This window comes from Physcomitrium patens, chromosome 2 (genome assembly GCF_059467195.1).
Source record: "Physcomitrium patens ecotype Gransden chromosome 2, ASM5946719v1, whole genome shotgun sequence".
NCBI classification, from domain to species: Eukaryota; Viridiplantae; Streptophyta; class Bryopsida; order Funariales; family Funariaceae; genus Physcomitrium; species Physcomitrium patens.
Window position 1 is genome coordinate 16,400,838 of NC_143411.1, and position 19,856 is coordinate 16,420,693.

At 35.1% G+C, this 19,856-nt stretch overlaps 2 protein-coding genes across 16 annotated transcripts; one reads left to right on the forward strand and one right to left on the reverse strand.

Moving 5' to 3' along the window:
* Positions 1-776: 776 nt before the first annotated feature.
* LOC112279003 (zinc finger CCCH domain-containing protein 8) lies at positions 777-9,189 on the reverse strand. 14 transcript variants are annotated; one of them, XM_073528939.2, is made up of 13 exons: positions 8,908-9,045; positions 8,128-8,191; positions 7,854-7,914; positions 7,597-7,679; positions 6,580-6,722; positions 6,127-6,195; positions 5,515-5,682; positions 4,961-4,998; positions 4,745-4,797; positions 3,913-4,004; positions 2,696-3,652; positions 2,242-2,385; positions 777-1,926 (listed from the first exon to the last, which is right to left on the reverse strand). In XM_073528939.2, the coding sequence occupies exons 5-13, from the start codon at positions 6,667-6,669 to the stop codon at positions 1,681-1,683; spliced, it is 1,857 nt and encodes a 618-aa protein (XP_073385040.1). In that variant the 5' UTR covers positions 6,670-6,722; positions 7,597-7,679; positions 7,854-7,914; positions 8,128-8,191; positions 8,908-9,045; the 3' UTR covers positions 777-1,680. The 14 variants fall into 14 exon arrangements, with proteins under 14 accessions (XP_073385040.1, XP_090104111.1, XP_024368801.1 ...); XM_090247985.1 differs by having other exon boundaries at positions 7,854-8,191; XM_024513033.3 differs by lacking the exons at positions 7,597-7,679; positions 7,854-7,914; positions 8,128-8,191 and having other exon boundaries at positions 2,696-3,003; positions 3,412-3,652; positions 6,580-6,782; positions 8,908-9,189.
* A 201-nt stretch (positions 9,190-9,390) lies between these two features.
* On the forward strand, positions 9,391-14,189 carry LOC112279005 (uncharacterized). Of its 2 annotated transcripts, none has more exons than XM_024513035.3 (12): positions 9,391-10,112; positions 10,349-10,468; positions 10,870-10,948; positions 11,182-11,285; positions 11,524-11,586; positions 11,734-11,866; positions 12,140-12,262; positions 12,518-12,678; positions 12,852-12,929; positions 13,120-13,176; positions 13,290-13,370; positions 13,635-14,189. In XM_024513035.3, the coding sequence occupies exons 1-12, from the start codon at positions 9,816-9,818 to the stop codon at positions 13,755-13,757; spliced, it is 1,419 nt and encodes a 472-aa protein (XP_024368803.1). In that variant the 5' UTR covers positions 9,391-9,815; the 3' UTR covers positions 13,758-14,189. The 2 variants fall into 2 exon arrangements, with proteins under 2 accessions (XP_024368803.1, XP_024368802.1); XM_024513034.3 differs by having other exon boundaries at positions 9,393-10,112; positions 12,137-12,262.
* Positions 14,190-19,856: the final 5,667 nt, after the last annotated feature.

Consider the following 19,856-nt stretch of genomic DNA (forward strand, 5'->3'; position numbering starts at 1 on the left):
GTGGTTGTCATCTATATTACCAACATTCCTAGAACAAGCTTAGGTAGTTGTGATGATTTTAGATTACTTCTTCTTTATGTTTGTTAGTCTAATTTACAATGTTTTAAGATATTACACCTTCTCTTGAATTATTTTAATTTTTATGCTACTTTAAATTAGATAATTTTTATCATCTTTGTATTATAGGCTACTTTAAGCTAGATAATTTTTATCACCTTTGTATTATAGGCTACTAAATTTAGTAGAAATATTATAAATATTTAATTATGTCAAAAATCTTTATTAGATAAATCTTTGGCACATCCATCAATTTTGTCTTGCATCCATGCTTCTTAGTTCTTCTATTTCCATATTTCTATGTTCTTTGGTTTCTGAGTTTTCCAAATTCCTTTCTTTATGGCCAATCAAAAGACTTCTTTGTCTCTTTGTATTATATCTAAGCTATCCTATGTAATAAATGCTTTCATTTTTTGTAGAATCCTACTACAAATGAATATGAGGCTTGACTAGCCTATTTCTACAATCATTTTTTTAAAGTTTAAAGTGATTATCTTGTTTTTTGAGTTGGATTGTGCTTCTGTTAAACTTTATTGTAATTATTTGAATACAAAATAAATTGAAATATTTTATTTTTATTTTTATTTTTATTTTTTTCAATTGAAGATAATATGATTTGACATTCTACTTGCTCTACAACAACAATGATATTAAGAAATCAGGCCTATACAACAAAAATAAATCAAGTTTTAACAATAGTCTATTATAACAAAACACAATTGCCAGTAAATTCCACCCAATTTTATTACTGACCGGACAAAGATAATATGAGTTTGTGTAAAAGAAAAGTATTGTTTGAACGAGTTTGAAATGAAGCATTATGATTGATTAACATAACTGATCAACTAATCAGTATTGATTGAAAGTGATTAGAGGGATTACAATATTGCAAACAAAAGTTTAGGGTTATGTTTTTAGTATAATTCGAGTAAAAAGTAATTGGAAGATCAATTCCAAAACCATGTCTTGATAAAAACGTGTTGTTTGCGGAGACTGATGATGTTGGCTGATGCACGTTTCAAACGTGCATACGACGTCAGGAAATGGACACTGTGATAGTTAACTGAATTTCCATAACTTCCTCAATGCTCCAGAAATCAACTGTTTTCTAGCTCCATATTATGAGCATGCTTGCAGCTAGACTTCTCACCATTCAGCTTGTCCCAGTAATGCCCGGCAATTGATTAGATAGAAGCTGGGATGTATGGTCACTGATCAGTAAAACCATTGTTTTAAGAAGCCAAAGTTGAGGGATTCGGAAAAATTGACGTGCTTGTCTTCGAACCTTGCTTTGGTGGGGAGTATGAAGCTTAGAACAACCCCCAATGCATTAAGTTGTGAGTGATGTCCACAACGACCTTTTAATCGAACACCCGCTCCGTGTTTGAATTTGATGTGTATGAATCAGAGAAGGTTGTCTCTGGAGAAAAATTTCCCTCAAAAAAAATTTCAATGCTGTGATGACCTGAATGTACTCAACCGACTGCACCACATAAAAACGCTATGGAGTGTCGTAACTGGAGACTAACGAGTCTCACATTGTTTCGGATATGTAGCATGTATCAACTGTTCGAGAGCTGGAGTTCCAGATATTTTGATTGGGTAGTCAAGTTTTGTCTAGGTTTACGTTGACGACGCACATGCCGCCGTGACAGCAGGTGCATCGGTGCCTGGGGGTAATGGGGTGGCATCTTGGCTGTCCGATTCATTGCTTCCCGGCATACTTACATCGCAAGAAACGGGAATCTCTCCTCGAGCTTGTTCAACGGCCTTTGCAATAATTTCTTGTGGAGGCGGGTGGTCATACTTACATGTCTGCCCGAACTTGCATGCACCTGTCTTCATGTAGTATGCACAAGGCGCCTCAGTCTGACAAAACAACGACACTGCCGCTAAGGCTCTGCAAGCACTATCGAAAAAGAGGCTTGGAATTGACTTGATTCCCAGTAAGTTGAATAAACTGAGGCGTTTGGTACACATGATAATGTCTTTCAATTGGAGAACATGAATAAAATCTACTTTAATAAAAGAAGAAGAGTGAGAGCATTTAACACTCACAACTGCACCAATCTCTATCTTTGAAGCTTATGCAAAAATTAAAAGCAGAAGAAGAAGAAGAAGGAAGAGAAGAAAACAACAAAAAAACAAAAAATCAAATTACTTTTAAATGTCGGACCTACGTACCTCTCTTCTGGGGAGACCAGCAAGACTAAGCTTCACCAACCCTTGGTTCTTGGCTGGTTTGGGAATGCCCGTGGGTATACGGTCAGGGGGATGATGGAATTTACAGGTAGCTCCAAAACTGCATTCTCCTGTCTTTATATAAAACTATATCGCAGCACACGTAGATTGAAAATCGTCACAACCAAATTCTACTTTCTTTAAAGAGGATAGAATTATCATGATGTAGTTAAAGGATTGTATCTGATGTTCAACACACATTTTGAATGGTGACTTCTACATGTCATACCTAAACTAAATAACAAAACTTCGGCATTTCTTGTTTTTTATCCCCTTGAGGATATCAATCCTCGACCAACTGCAACCATTACTACTTACTGGAACATGGAATTAATTGCAATGGACATAATGAAGAAACTTTAAAAAATTTCAAGAAATCTCATGGTGAGGAACATACAGTGCAGTCCGGTTCGCCAGGTCGTTGTGGATGTGGTAAGCTCATGGGTGTCGCATACACTGATGTCACATTTTGATGATAAGCTTGCGCCGCAGCATACATGTACTCTTGGGAGTTATGGGCAGCCGTGCAAGCATAGTCTCCAGTAGAAGGTTGTCCTGAAGCCTCTGAGGTATAAACAGTGGTGGCATATTGGTCTGATGCACCTTGTCCTGGTTGCTCTGTTGAGTACATGTACTCTGTCCCGTTTCGAGAGACCTGCTGAGTTGCATAGGTATAATCTTCTTGACACTGAGGTTGTTGTCCAGCTGCATACGCATACTCAACAGCTTGATCAGTTGTTCCTGGAGGATACGTTTGGGCAGTTTGCCCTTGACTTTGGTCAGGTGTGCCTGGAAGAAAAGTTTGAGTTGCAGGAGGGCATGACTGAGGAGTTCCTAGAAGGTGCGTTGATGCATAAGTAGTACCTGGAGGGTAGGTTAGCTGCTGGGGATGAGACTTAGTTCCAGGGGGATAAGTTTGAGAGGTTGTTCCCGAAGGATAGGACTGGACCTGACATAAACCTAGTGCAGTAGTACCCTGGGTATATTGCTGCATGATTGTCCCTAGGGAGAAGGTTCGAGTTTGGGAGTAGCCCTGGGTGGGTGTTCCCGGAGGAAAAGATTGGGCGGGGGTACCTTGAGAATAACTTTGAGTGGGTGTTTCAGGTGGATAACCTTGTGTAGTTGATCCTGCGGGATACACTTGCATCATCGCTCCTCCAGGATAAACATATTCTGTAATAACTTGTTGACCTGTATATGGAGCTGCTGGGGAAGCATAAGCTGGTGCCGCGGTGGAGTACGTAGTAGCCACTGGATACGCAGTCGGAGCTGTGGTGTATGTTGGTGTTGTGCTTTGATATGTTGTTGCAGGATATGAATAATCCGGTGTGGCCTGCATATACAACTTTGCCTCCTTCAGAGTGAAATTTAGTAGTTGTTAACACTGCTAATGCATTCTTGGCACACAAAGTATGTTCACTTCTTATTAAAATTTCATTATAAGAACCAAGTTTTTTTGTGAATTGCATATTCAAAGAGAACCAAGTTTCCTGATATATATATATATATATATATATATATATATATGAATTTGTAGTACTTATAACTACGTGCTAACAGTCGTCAATTTCCTAAGCCGTCGAACTCTATGAGAAGATGACTGGACACAATTACCTGAACCATTTGATATTGTGAATTAGGCTGCTGCGGAGGTTGCACATAAACAGCTTGTTGTGGCTGAAGAGTTTGCCCAGTCCTGCCTCCAGCTAGGTCAAACAAAATAGTATAAACATTTAACGTCAAGTCCAGCTTGTAAAGAACCTGACTTAACTTAGAAGATTAAATGTGATACTTTCAAGTTTAAATACTTTTCTCATGAGAAAAATTCAATACTGATTGTAACAGACACATAAAAGAGAAATAATGCAGCCCATAATACTGTAAATCTACAAGCAGCTCTCATACCTCACCACGCTATTGTATCGAGCTTAGGAGGAATGGTTGCTAACCAAACCAATCAATGTATTGGCAATTTTTGCCATACTACTCGGATTTGTGAATGCGACATAAGCGCAATGAGTACGTACATGAGTTTAGGTCATGTATGCAGAGGTTAACATACATAAGGCAAAGAGAGGGTTAAAACCATAATCAATGAAAGGCCACAGCAAATAGAAAAGGGGACAAAACAATCGGATAAGGAGAAGGTAATTCATCAACTTATCGTATCTATCATGTATCAGAAAGCACATAAAATTGTCAGACCTTTCATTCTATGTCATTCAACCTGTGTTAGAGCCAGTTATGACTTGTCAAATACACAGAGAGTTCTATACTACATACATATTTTTTAGCAGTTCTCAAGTGCTGCAATAACTATAGCGAAAGTTTGATCACTCGTGCTAAAAGCATAGATCGCAACTGTGCTTTTTACTTCTAAGCATTTTAGACGAATTCGCACAACCTAGGATTCTGCAAGTAATGGTCTCAGGAGAGCAAGTATTACCGGGAAAGACAATTTCTGGATGATTATAACGGCACGCAGGACCATGTTTACAACTGGTTCACCCCAAGAGCCACTTCTTCCATGTTAGAGAATATTCTCTTTATATTTTTACGATACGAATAAAATGTAACGTTAGAAATACCAGATTAGTAACATCTACCAAATAAATAAACATATGGTATGGAAAAAAAAAAGGAAATATCATTAACAACGCACCTCCCTGTTTTACCATAGAACACACAATTGCCTTCTCCCTGCACATCACGAGCACAAGCTTGGATGTTTTAATCTCACTATAATTTATATTGCGAGCTCCTATTCCATCTTCGATAGTGAGCTCTGTAAATACAGATTTTACTAACAGTAAGCGTACTTACTCAGAACTTATTAACGGTGATGCTACTGCTTAAAGGATTAATGGAAACTGGAAACTAATAAACGTTAAACCGAAGATGAATACTACCCTTCATGGTAAACCTCGGGCAAGTTACTCCTAAACCAAAAAAAAAACATTTAGTCGGGTATGAAGCTATTTTGTACAGTTTAGTAAGTACATCAATGTACAGCTTCCAGAATGACAATTTCCGAAATGAGCTCTAGAAAAATACGCAACTTTCAACGACGAAAACCCGGAGATGGATGTATTGTAATCCATGAAGAATATATTTTGATTTTATAAAAAAGTTCGAAGTGATTAAATTCCTGTAGTCAACAAAAATAGGAACAGGGTATATTAAAATTATATTGAAGACATGATAGGAGTCACTCACAGGTCTCAAGGGTAACCCATTGGTATTATATGCGGTTGCTGGATTACCAAAAGCAGCTGAACTCGCAGCGGAGTATTGATCATCCGTGTTGCTTGGTTCAAGCTTCTCTTTCGGATGATTGAATCTACACTGAGGACCATACCTGCACTCTCCTGTTTTCATAAAATACTGCACAATTGCACATTATTCATTCATATCACACCGAAAATATGTAGCATTAGTAGTCCAAGGTGTGATTCTCACACCACTATTTGCTCTCTGCGCAAACTGAAGGTGCTACCTTGAGACTGCAGTGGTAAACTTAATAGCTGTGAAGGAAATCATCAGACTCGTAATTTCCAAAACGAACTGTGGCCATATCAAGTTGTATCTAAATTGTGCGACAGAAATTATTAACATACAAAAGAAATTCAACTGTTTTAAGTGATGAACTCTGGTTTAGGTAACATCTTTCTAGCCCTGATAAAAATAAATAAAATAAAATAAAATAAAATAAAAACATTACTTAGAAAATCATCATAGAAGTGCATAGAGTAACAGCCCAAAAAATAGAGAAAAACTTGGATTCAAACTTTAAAAAATTAATAATTAAAATCTGTGTTCGGAGCTCACAGCACAGTCCGGCTCTGCAGGTCTTTGAGGTAGCAAACATGGATCTACTGGTGTCCCAACAGCTGTTACCTGGCCACCCGTACCACTTCCCTTTTATTAGGTTCGCTTCTTCACGACCGTATGGTACACACCAAATGCAGAATGAAACATTAGTTTGGTTCTTCAGTAGCCAACCCTCGACCATTTGAAATTTAATCCAATAATCTACTTTAGTCATATAAACCAAAATTCAAGAGCTGTATAATGACACTAGAGCATAACTACAGATGAGAAGGGAATGGTGTATAAACTAGTTTTCTATTTGTAGCTTCCTACATTGAATAAACTTTTTCACGACTTAGAACTGTGGTGAACTCGTGGATAATGCATCGCCATTCATGAAAGACGTACACAATCATTGAACTGGGTGAGAAATCTGCTCGCCCAACTCTACACCAAGGGCAAGTATTCTACCTCCTTCCAGCTGGGTATGCCACCGGGAGGCAACCATGCTGGATGGTCATACCGGCATGTAACACCAAAACTGCATGTGCGGGTGGCCATGTAATATGCACACACTTTCTGCCCAGGTCTTTGAGGATACAGGCCATTTTCTCCTGAAACCCCCGAACTGTTCGACCGGGGCTTCTTATTAGGTCCAGTCATATCATCAGTGACTAAAACAATAATAATCCATGTGATGTTTAAAGGATGTAGCAGGAAATGAATCCAAAAGAGGAAAAAGGTTTATGAATAAAACGAAGCAGATACAAAAAGAGGGAACAAGATGAAGGTTATGTCATACAGATTGTAGTAGGACGTGGAGAACACCGATAGTAGGGAGATAGTATCGTAGGTACACACGTAGAAGCCATCCCGAACAATCACATTTGCACGCACAACAGCGATCAAGGTTAGATTTGATACCAAACAAGTTTAAAAAAGGAATGGCTGATCTAACTCAATACGGTCATGATTGTAATTAAAATGAGTTAAGCTTTTCAAAAGAACGAAGAAAGAAAGAAAGAAAGAAAGAAAGAAAGAAAGCAGAAATTCAGATACTACACAGCGACATTTTTGAAAATCTAGAGAACTGTGCCAGCTAGCATTTTTGCACAGTAAACACATGGACATGCCACCGAGTCCACCGTGGTTCCCAGAGGAAAACTTTCATGTCAGTTTGTTGCCGCAACCCCACGTCGATTATCACAACCTCAAGATTTCTCAGCAAGTTGTACTACCTCAAATTCAAGAAAAAAATACATGAATCCCACCAAGATGTAGTTTAGTTAAATCAGAGAACCACAAAAAGTATCAAATGAACTTCTCACATCGTACAACGGGTAAAATCAAGGTAATCACAAAATTGTTTAAAAGCACCAAGAAATGTCCTGGTGATTGGGTTCAAAGAGAACCCTCAGACGTGCTCGCCTTTACACTAATATTACGTACATTGCGCCTAGATTTCCTTTTTAAAGACACTAGTCTTACAGCATATGGAAGACGTTGTAGATAAGCCCCAAGAACATTCCAGACATTTGATTTCTCAAGCCTCTCTTCAAGACTCAAATGTCCTGAAAATTTCATATGGTGTGTAAGATACTTGCATTGTCAACGAAGTTGAAAGCCTGTGTAGAGATATGTAGGTAGTTCTAAGTAAGCGTCAAGTAGCAACTCTGCTGAAGATTAGTTGGGTCAGGAAGAACTTGTAATGTTTAGTTACTCAATTTTCGGTATGTAAAACTTACTAGGCTGGAAGCGGAGAGGACAGTCACATTTGCAAATAAAATGCTTGTTCTCGCGACGCCTCTATAATTTCAAAGAAAAGAAAGCTATGAATTCCACACCTGAAAACTTAAGTACATCTATGTAGAATTAAGTAGACAATCTATGTTTATTTACCGATGACGATACACATGCGCAGAATTTGAAAGTTTTCTGGCTACTATGGCCATAAGTCAGATAAATTTCACCGAACAAGAAATCGGGTACATTGTAGCTTTAATGCAGACAGACGAATACCTTGATCGAACAAATCAAGAGTATTCCATCTGAGGGAATTCACCGCTTTGCAATACTAACGTACCTACAATATTCACATATTATTTACAAGGTCCATGAGAATAAATAAGATGCGTAACATAACTTGGAGAAAATGAAGTAGTTAATACTTAGCAATAAGCATATTGCTCTACACAAATAACAGGATTGCGGAATTCACTTAGTGCTCTCAGTAGTAGCGGATATTACCAGGTTAGGACAGCAACAATTATTCAACACCAAATCAAACTCACTGCTTGAAGAAAAAATAAAAAAGAAAAAGACATGATGAAGCTGACATGCTAAGACGACCTCGAAAGATCCAATTAATAGAAAAAATCAAAACTGTCTTCAATAAGCAAGTTACTCGGTACATTGTTCCACATTATCTCCAAATCTCAACAGAAACGTCTCCTAACTGAAAATTGGTAATACCCTTGACCAGACATCAGCGAGGTACAACTGGTACAGATTGCAACGATAATCAGTAGAAACAAAGTAATTCACCACCACACACAATGCACACATGCTCTCAATCCAGCAATTTCAAGTATCACTCCGTTACTTCACCGTCAAAACCGATGCATTATCATCAGAGAGAGAACAATGCAAGGGTTCAAAGAGATCTTATATATGACGAGAATTCATTGCCAATAGATCGATGCAGCAAGTCATAGACACGAACGCTCAACACTTAATAGACATGAAAGAATTCAAACTGTGAGTACAGGATCAATCGGAGAAGTAAACAAAATTGTGTACCTCCATCGGACAAGCGTTTTGCAGCACCATCAGCAGACTGATCCATCGCAATTGCGCCGGACGGAGGCGGAGCAGAACTCGAGTATTGCGCAAAAGCTGCAAATGGCGTTGCTGTTGTAGTCTGCGGCACTTGCTGCGTGTAATATTCGTAGTGCACAACCCCGTGTGGTGGAGTCGAGATGGCGTACACTACTTGATGACTCGCTGCCGTCATTTCCAAACAGTTGCAGCTGCAGCTATGGAGAAGCGAAACTAGAGCACAAACCAAAACGGAACAACACTTTGCTCGGGGAAGGGCCTTCTTGGTGACATGCCTCGCCGTGTTGGGCACCGAGCGGTGAACCCCGTCCTCTGGTCGCCTTTTTTTCTGCAGGAGAACACCGCAGTCCTCTCCAACAACGACCGTGGGTCGCCGTTTTTCAGTCTCCACTGCGCAACCACCCTGCCAGTTTGAGGGTCACGTATAAATTTCTCATTTAGGTAAGCTAATTTGTCGTTGGCTGCCTTTTGTGTTAAGATTAGAGCTCCATCCACGCGTCTCGTTGACGCTGTAGACACTGCTCATGCTTTGCCAGTACGGGCCAAAAGGAAAAAGCTGATTTCTGTTTTTGAGTTTCTTTCAGCTTACAGTATTGCTGGATTGTGTCTGGTGTGTGAGGTGCAAGCATGTTCGGATAAGAAAAAGATCTGAGCTCCAAAAGCCTTCCGGACACTCGAGTTAGGCTGAAGTGTCTGTGGTTCTTGTGCATTCTTCACTTGCAAGGAGTGAACAAAAGAGCTTCATGCCCTGAATGGGTTTTGTTTGTAATGTCTACATTTGAAGTTCATTTCCAAATTCAATCCGGCGCAGAGTGCTTTGTTTTCGCAAAGGCGTGAGGGCTTGGAATTCGGTAGCTCATCAAGGCAAGATGGTGAGCACCGTAGGGCAGTACCCAGCGTCCCAAATTTGGGCTATGGCGCCAGTCCTGAATTCTCAACACTTGAAGCCGACGTTGAAGGCGCATTCACGGCGACCACAAGGTTTGCGGACACCACTGTTGGGCAATCAATTTGTTCACCCTGGAGTTCATCTTCCGATCTTGGATGTTTTCACCAGAGTGGGTGCGTCCAAAGAATGGAGAGCAAAGACTACAATGACGGTGATTTCGCCGGAGTCCGGACGAATGCTGTTTTGTGCGTTGACAGCCTGTGCTGCGACGGGTCAGGTAAGCTGCTAAATTTCTCACAATTTTTTGGGTCAATACAAGAAACAACAAAAATGCTTTCCCCTGCGTAGAAGATGAGATTCGTTATTCTGCAACTTAGTTCCTTAAATTTCCTAGACATTCAACCAATGATAAGTGTGGGTGGTGGTAGCTGTGAGTGGTACATTTTGCTTTTCAAGGGATTTTGAATTTGAGTTGTAGAATCGTCGGACGTGTTACGTTCTTCGGTTTTGCAGGTTCTGGAGTCGAGGACAGCGTTGGGATGCCAGATTTCTGCGCCTTTGCTAGCCATGGGTGGTGGAGTGCTCCTCTCTGCTTGCGGCGTTATACCTCCTTCAGCTGCTGTTTATGATTTGGTACCTCTGAGCCTCATTGACCAAATGAAGAAGTAGAAGATCTCTCATAACGGAGTGAATTACGATTGACTACTGAATTATCGATTTTTCTGAGGAATTTTGCTTTCATAATCCAATTCTATGTGGGGTTTGCATTTACTTTGTTTTATTTTTGAGTTCTTTTTTTAGCTGCGTGAATTTGCTAGCCCTTTTGATTTATTTATAAAGATGGGGTTATTGCAATATCACACTCAGTCCACTCGTGCATCGAGTGGTTAATTGAAGCGTCGAAGGTTGTCCAGTTATGCTAGAATGTATCGCGTTTATAAAGCAGTTTCTCTACGCATCCATGTTATTGAGGTTTCGTATGGAGCCAACCTGGGGCTCGAGGTACAATGACTGACAAGGAATTACACAGGCAGGTGTTATCACTGGGAATGCCGATGGCAGTTGCAATGTGCTTACTTGAAACCGACGTGACGCGAGCATTCACAGATGCAGGTAAACTAACATTGTAATAGTTTAAGTGTGTTAAAAACATCGGTAACCTCTAATTGCGATTTCTGTAATGACAAGTCTCCAATCTATACATGTATGAAGCTATTATGCTCTGTGTATGCCGAGGTTTGGTCGGAAGCTGTTGACTACCATGGTTTTGACATGTTAGAAGGTTCACTAACATGGTAAGTTTTGGTAAATGGTCCTAAACAATAGACTGCTGGAATACATGGCAGGGTCTACACTGAAAGCCTTTTGGTTTGGCGCCCTTGGAACAATTATTGGTACCTTAGTTGCTTTCAAGGCGGTGGGTGGCTTTCTCGGCCCAGATGGCTGGAAGGTAGAAATTCTGGAGACTTTGTTTTAACCTCAAGCACTTCTGGAGTGTTGAAAGTTTCAATTTAGTTGATACAATACTTGAAAAGATTTGGTTCTTTGTCCCAGGCTAAAATGTTCTTAAGCGTAATCTTTAAAAAGGAATATCATATGAAACTTATGGTTGGACCTGTAAGATGTGCTTGTGCGTTTTGCATTCATTTGTACATTCGCTGATCAAGCTGTTTTTTTTTCATCATCAGATTGCATCATCACTGTGTGCAAGTTACATAGGTGGAAGTATCAATTACGCCGCTACTGCTCAGGTGCGATCTTGTCTTCAATTTTGGTAGAGTTCAATTTCATGACAAAATCAACGGAATCATTAGTGAAACATGCAAGGTTTGTATAATTGTTTGTTCTTGTTTGTAAAAGTGGTAATAACCGTGTTTGCTTTGTACCTTTGTATGCAGGCATTAGGACTGACAGCACCTAGTCTATTAGCAGCAGGCATGGCAGCCGATAATCTTGCTATGGCTGTGTATTTTGGTGTCATTATGTCTATTCCTACGGAGGGAAAAGAGGCCACAACTGAGACATTCACTGGTGCGTAAGGGGGAAGAAAAAAAAAGAAAAAGAAAAAAAGAAACCCTTTGCTCGAAATTCGAAGTCCTTGTCACAATATCGAGTATCCTTCGCTTGAATGTTAATTTGTTAGGTTTTAGCCATTTCAAGCAATAACATGCCTGAGATAGAAAAGTCTGAGCTCTGTCAGAATCCCAATCAATGATCGTGCAGTGCTAACTGGTCACACATGTTACCTACTGCATATCTGTTGTATTTTTCATCATAATTTTTTTAGTCGGTATCGTGCAGAAGAGATACAGGCCGAACCAGAAGGAAATCCAACTGTGGAATCTTTAGCGCTTTCAATGGCTGCTGCAACAAGTGCATGCATGATTGGAAATTGGATTGCTTCAGCACTGCCTCCCCAGTTTTCAGGTCAATTCTCCATTGCTCAAATCGCTCTTATTGGTCCAAACTAAGTTCTTCATCATAACAATCTTGTCCTTAAATATTAATCATTTTAAAAAAAACAAGAGATAAGTAATATCAGCTGTTAGGGGTCCTGATGAGACTAGTGTCAAATTTGTGAAGTTGTCATGTTCCTTATAACAGAATTAAGATTGTGAATCATCTTGGCATATCATAAGTGCTGACAGACAAGATATTTGGTCTGATTGTTTGAACTTCCAGGTTCAGGATTGGCAATGCTGGCCGTCGTTGCCTCCGCTTTTTCTGCTATAGGAGCACTGGTTACTAGCAAATGGGGAGGAAAGACGAGTAGTACACCCACGTCTATCTTTGCAGGGGCACAGTCATTTGGCGGTGCACTTATGCTACTTTTTTTTTCAGTGGTAATCTTAGTTATTCGACACGGTTCCTACTCAATTTTTCAATGTCTTCTTGCCACTTGTTTTCTGCTCATTCATAGATGGACAGTGAACATCTTAGGGAACAGTATGTGGTAGCCAAACTCGCTACTTTGCTGATAGAATTGGATCCCTGAAAACTCTAAATTTTTGTCTAGGTCGGCGCATCGACACAGATACATGAAGCCTTGTCAGGGGGCTGGCCTCTCTTTGCACTTATTATTATCCTTATCGCGGTAATCAAATCATTCTGCGCCTTTCAGAATTCAGTGATTAGAATTTTAGACTTAAGTATCGTATTTCCGCTTTTTGACCAAGGCGTTTTTCTAGATTGTAGTAATCTGTCTCACAGTTTAACATAGCCCAGGCATTCGTCCTCTACATTCATAGATGCATCTATATGTGCATTTTTTTTGTGGTGTGCAGGTGCATCTGGCAGTTATTTTGAGTTTAGGCAGATGGTCTCAGATCCCCATGCGCACGGTAATTTCTTCATTCTTCTCATCATGCATAGACTTTCTCGTTTAGATTTTATACCCTGGTTCTGCAATGGTCGCTAACTTAAGGAGATTTCTAACGAACTTTTGGTTCCGCAGTTGTTGATTGCATCAAACGCTAACGTCGGAGGCCCTGCAACATCGGCAGCCATGGCTAGTGCGAGGCGGTGGCCAAGTCTTGTGAGTCTTCCCACTTCATCATGTTGCTTTGTTTGAAACAAGAGACCAGCTAAACCATATGTTGGAAATGATACCTGTTCAATCATCTCAAAGATGTCTGGTGCAGAATTACCCAGTTCGCATTACTTATTTTTGTCAACTTCATGATCTTATTCAGGCAATTTCACATTAGTTGAAGGTAAGTTAAATTTTTTAACTTCAGCTTGATATTCGAACGTTCCAAGATTAGACGACGACTTACATAGGTTATTTGCGTTTGTGAAGGTGAGGCCTGCTGTGTTGGTGGGAACACTAGGATACACTGTGGGTACAGCGATTGGGTGCTTAGTAGGCACTCAATTCTTGCAGCCCATGCTTCAGGCAACCTTACTCTTTGCGAGAGCATGAGTTGTGAGGCAAAGGATCCAAGCAGCTCATGTTGTCATTCCCTCCCAGCATTTTCATGGGGTTTGATGCATCTTGACCTCCCATTGCTCATTGGTAAATATTATTCATACTGGCCTGAGGCCAGCAGCATTTATATAGTTATATTCTGCATGAAGGGTATGCCGGATGATTAACTAATTAAAATTGATCTACATCAGTAACCAGTCGTTAGTAACTAGTGAACATTGAAGCGTTTTGTCAAGATATGGATTGAGTTATACAACGCGGAGGACTGAGATTGAACCTTCAACTGTAGTGTATCTGCCGACAAGCCAGTTGTAAGCCTTGGAATTAGTCACCTTCAGGTTGCACTTGCTCTGAAGTGTTTTTCCTAACCCTAGCAATAAAGTACAAGTGGAAGAATTAATTTGCACCACTTGCTAAGTACAAAAAGTAGTTTTTGCAGTTCGTTGTAATTCTTCGTGAGTCTGCATTGGATTATGGGAAAGATACGTGGGATAAGAATAACTTTATCCAGAACAACCAATGCAAACTTTAAGTAATATTTACTTCTTATCACTCATTTTATCTTCAGTTTCTTCATAAAGATATTAAAATAAGCACCAACATTTTTTGCACTATTCCCAACATTCACAACTGTTGAAAGTTACATACTCAACATGAAAATTTTAAGTACATAATTTTACATTAAATTTGAATGCTTGAAAATCAAATATATTAATTCTTTAATTTGAGAAAGAAAGCTATTTCTAAGGTATTCATTTACATGTATATTACTAATAATCATTCATTTACATGTATATTGTTAATAATTAGAGATTGAAAGATGTTTGTAAATGAAAATTACAAAATATGTTATACAAGTAATTAAAAATATAATTGTCAATTTATTTGTAATTGTTTAGACAAAAGACAAATTAAATTTCAAATCAAGGAATTCTAATAGGCAATTATTGTTGTTATATATGATATGTCTCATTTAGATAAGAAATAATTGAGAACACATCTTTCACTATGATCTATTAGAACATTCTGTTTAAAGATTAGTATTTACTAGAGGAAAAATATAGTATGCACATATTAAATATTAATATGAATTTGTCAACAAAGTATGGTAGAAAGATATATTTTATAATTTTTTGATAACACACTATCAAAGTACTTAGTTTACAAACTTACCTTGAAGTATAAAACAAATCTATTATATAAGACAACTTGGATAGAACACAAAGCCTTTTGATTGGTTGTAAAGAAGAGAATGCAAGGAATTTGGAAAACACTATTCAAAGATTATTATGCCAATTTCTCAACCTAGGCAATGTAGAAGCTTGAAGAACATCTATGAGAATATCATGTATTTTTTCTATTTTGTTGACAAGTTCATGAAATATTGTATGAAACAAAAGAAAATAGAAAAAGCAATGAAGATATATATATATATATATATATCTTTATTTTAGTAAAGATGCCAAAAAAAATATTATGTATTATGAAGAATACTTGAGAATGCATTGGGCACTTGGCAATAGAAGGTAAAATAGAATTTACAACAAGAAGGTCCTAACAATTCTAATATAATCTTAAACAAACTCTAATTAAATCTTAATAATCCTAATCCATCTTTAATCAAATTTTAAAGAAATTTTAAAGAAATTACAAAAAAAATATAAAGAAATTATAAATTAAACTTTAAAAATATATTTAATAAATAAATCTTAAAGAAATATTTAATAAATAAATCTTAAAGAAATATCAAAGAGTTTTTTTTAAATATTAAAAATAAAAACTTTAAATGAATCCTAAAAAAACCCTAATAAAATCCTAAACCAATCCTAATGAAATTCTAATGAAATCCTAAATAAATCCTAAAACCTAATCAAATCCTAATAAAATCATAACTAGATCCTAATCAAATCTTCATTAAATTTTAAAGAGACCCTAATCAAATCTTAAACCAATTCTAATCAAATCCTAATATAATTCTAAATCAACTTTAAATAAATCCTAAATCCTAATCAAATCTTAACCAATTTTAATCTAATCTTAATCAAATCTTCATTAAATCCTAAAGAGATTCTAAATTCAAATCAAATCCTAGTTAAATCCTAAAGAGATCCTGAATCTTAATTAAATCCTAATTAAATCCTTAATAGATCCTAAACAAACTTTAAACAAATCCAAAAAAACTCAAAGTAAATTCTAGCCAATTTCTATGATTGCTTTAAAACCTCAATAAATACTAATCAAACCATTGATCTCAACTCAAATTTCATCAATGTTTCTATCCATAAGCAATTAATAACCATGCAAAATTTGAAAAAAAATCAAACTTACTAATAATAAAAATAAAAAATTTCTAAAGCTCTTGGATGTTGACTGCCATCGTTCTCCAACCTAGATGTTGTTCTTTCAATATCAATTTCTCCTTGTTGAAGTGTTTAATTGCTTCAAAAATAGGTTTTTATATATATTTCTAAGTCAAAGTTTCTTTCACTATTTTTTGCTTCAATTAAACTAGCAGATTTTTCAGAATCATAAAAACCCTCACTGATCCTAAATTTCAAAAATCGAAGATCCTAATCCAATAAAACTCTCATATCCTTCAATCTAACCATTTGATTGATATAAAACTTCTCAAACACATTGCAAATGAGCTCAATAAAAAAAAATTACAGAATTCCACTTATAAATGTACTATGACACTCACACAATAATTAAAATTTTAAACCTCTTTTTATTTCTCAAAATCTGAAACCATTGAGTATATCTCTTACTTTGAAAAGCCCTCAAAAATCCAATATAACTCCAAATCATATGAAATCAACTCACAAAAAAAATCTTTCACTTTTTTGCTTCCAAATTCCATTCTTTGATCGACCAAAGAGCCCTAAAATCATTATAGATGCATGGTTTTGTGCCTAAAGGTTTAATTTCGACTTAGATTCACAATTGGTCTTCTCCAGATATTAATTCTTGATATTTTGAGATTTGTTGTGCTAAAACATATTCTTAATTCTATCTTAAAGATATCTATATGATTTATTTTCTTAATCTATTTTTTTTCCTTATTTATGGCCTTACAAAATAAATAGAAGCCTATTTTTTAACAAAGTAGTATTAACATTTATTAATTTTTACTACCTCGTTGTCTATTATTTATATTTCTAAGATAAATTGCTAAAATATTTTCATTTAAGCTCCTCTATAATATAATCTTTCTTTTCTTCTTTCACCTAATGGCTATGTTACAACATGACAATGTCATATTTTTTCAACTTCTAATGAAGTTATTATTATTGTACCTAATAATTGAACAAAAGAAAAAAGAATAAGAGATATATTTGTCTATTAAAGAAAAAGTGCATTGCAATAAATTTATGAGGGACATCTTATATACTTATTCTTCAACCATATTATTCCTTTTTCACACAAAGAAAGTAGATAATATGACCAAATGAGACATAGAGACATGAATGCTAATAAAGATAGGTGTAAAATATATATATATTTTCTTATTAATTAAATAGATTTTTTATTCTTATTTATTGTTTCTACAACATAAAATATAATAAAATAAAAGATCCAGCTAATATTAATAGGATTATTTTTACAAAGTTTTATATTAAAGAGAAATATTTTTTATTATTTGAAAAAATTATCACTTACATGGTTCATGGTCTATATAAATCTTGAAATATATAAGCTCTATATATAATGGATAGAAATTATCAAAACAAATATTTAAAAGAATATTGAAATGTAACATCAATGGATGGTGATGGCTATTTTTAATATCATACAAAATACCATAGAAGAACTTTTAATATTGACAATCATATTATAGGCAATTGAGATGTTGTTTTATACAATTCTACTCTTAATAGAAAATAAAATTATCATATTATTGAAGATCATACTTCAATTTGTGGTAGAAAATATATTCACAAATACATTTATAAAGGGTATAATTTTACAACTATGAAAATTAGAAATGAGAAAGATGAGATAAAGTAATATATTGATATATAGTATATTAGAACTTCAAAAGTAGCATAGCATTTGTTTGGAATTAAAATACATGAGGAAATTCCAAATGCAATTTAATTGATATTGCATCTTTTTGGAATGTATGAAGTAATTTTTAATCCAAATAATGATGCAATTGAAGTCTTATCCTATAGAGAGTGGCAAAAAAGAAAAAACTTTAACAATATTTTTTGAAATGTACAAATCTATAGAGAATGCTTAACAATACAAGTATTGGGATTTTTTACAACATTTTGTGTGGAAGAAGACCTCAAAGAAATTGATAATAAGACAATGCAGATTTGCAATAAGAAGGTTATATTTTTTTGATTCTATTGCAAAAAAAATATTTTATCTTTAGCTTCTTTCAATAATAATATGTAGGCAATGTTTATTCAAAGATTTACAAACTATAAATAAAGTATTGTCACCAAAATTTTAAAATCCATGCTTAAAAATAGGTTTGTTAAAAGATGACAAAGAATAGAATCAATGCTTAGAAGAAGCCTTTACAATAAAAATAGAGAAGCAACTTAGAATATTGTTTGCTATTATTCTTCTTCAATGTTTATTTGTTCATTTAATAGAACTATGAGATAATTTTAAAGAAAGCTTTTTTGATGATGTAGATTATCAATTGGCTTAAGATCATAGAATTTAGAGGCCAATTGTAAGAAAGTTATTAAATTATAGATTATTTCTTCTTAATAAAAATCTTTAAGAATTAAGAAAAATATTTTTTATTTTTTATTAATACTATAGTAGAAAAGGAACAAGAATGAAATTATTGCAATTTAATATTTTTATGTTGCTTCCTTTCAAATTGCAATATATTTTTTAAGTAGTAGACAGACTACACACACTCTATGTTAAAAACATTATTCTATATCAATAAAAATTTATTTTGTAATATTGCAAAGAATACATCATATATACATGTATTAAAAAAGATAATTCTTATAATTTAGGATGAAGTACCAATACAACATTGTTATTGTATTGAAGCAATTAATAGAACTCTCTAAGACATAAATAGAACTAATAAGTTATTTGATAAGATTACTATAATCTTTGGTGGTGTCATTGCTAAGAACTTAAAAAATGCAAATAAATAAGTAAGATGAATGTCAAAGAGAGATAATAATATATATATATATATATATATATATATACATATATACAAAGATGACCAATTATAAACTTGAATTGAAATTATACCTCAGGACACAAAACCACATCTTTATAGCAAATTTAGAATTTTTGTTGATTGAAGAGCAAGAAAAGATAGTAGACTTGCTAAAGTTTGGTTAAGCATTGATTTTGAGTGATTTAGATTAATATTGAATATTCAAAAGCTTTAAAAAATAAGAGGTGTTTTAAATGGTTTGAGTTTTTGAGAACCAAAAGAATATATATATATATATATATATATATATATATATATGTGTTTGAAAATCTTGAATCTTAATTAAGTCATATTCACAAATCTATAAAATTCTAAACTTTAAATCTTAAACTTGTAAATATACTTGAAAGCTTTACAAAGTAAGAGGTATTTTAAATGGTTTGATTTTTTAAAAATTAAAAAAATATATTTAATAATTTTATAAACTTATAAATTTACTTAAATTTAATTATTTTATAAAATTAAATTCAATCTAATAGTAGGTTCTAAGGTTGTTGAAATCCAATTAACTTAAAATCTTGAAATTTGGATTTTAAGGATCCAAAATGGTTTCTTTGATATGAAGTTATCTTCCAATTGGATTAAAAAATCAATTGTTAGAAAATACTTAATAAATTTTCAACAAATTTATTAAAATTTTTTGCAAATAAATTGCTCTATAAGGAGTTATAATTAGGGAAAGCTCAACATCAAGGTTGAAGAAGAAGGTGGTTGTTGTCTAAGAAATTAAAGAGCTTTTTCCCAATCAATAAGTTGGAATAGTCTTTATATTATTGTATTTATTTTTTATTAATAGATTGTAATATGTACAAAATTTAAAATAAGATTGACAATTTAATCAATAGTTATTGAAGTTTTAAGATTACCCTAGGACTGATTAGAATTGA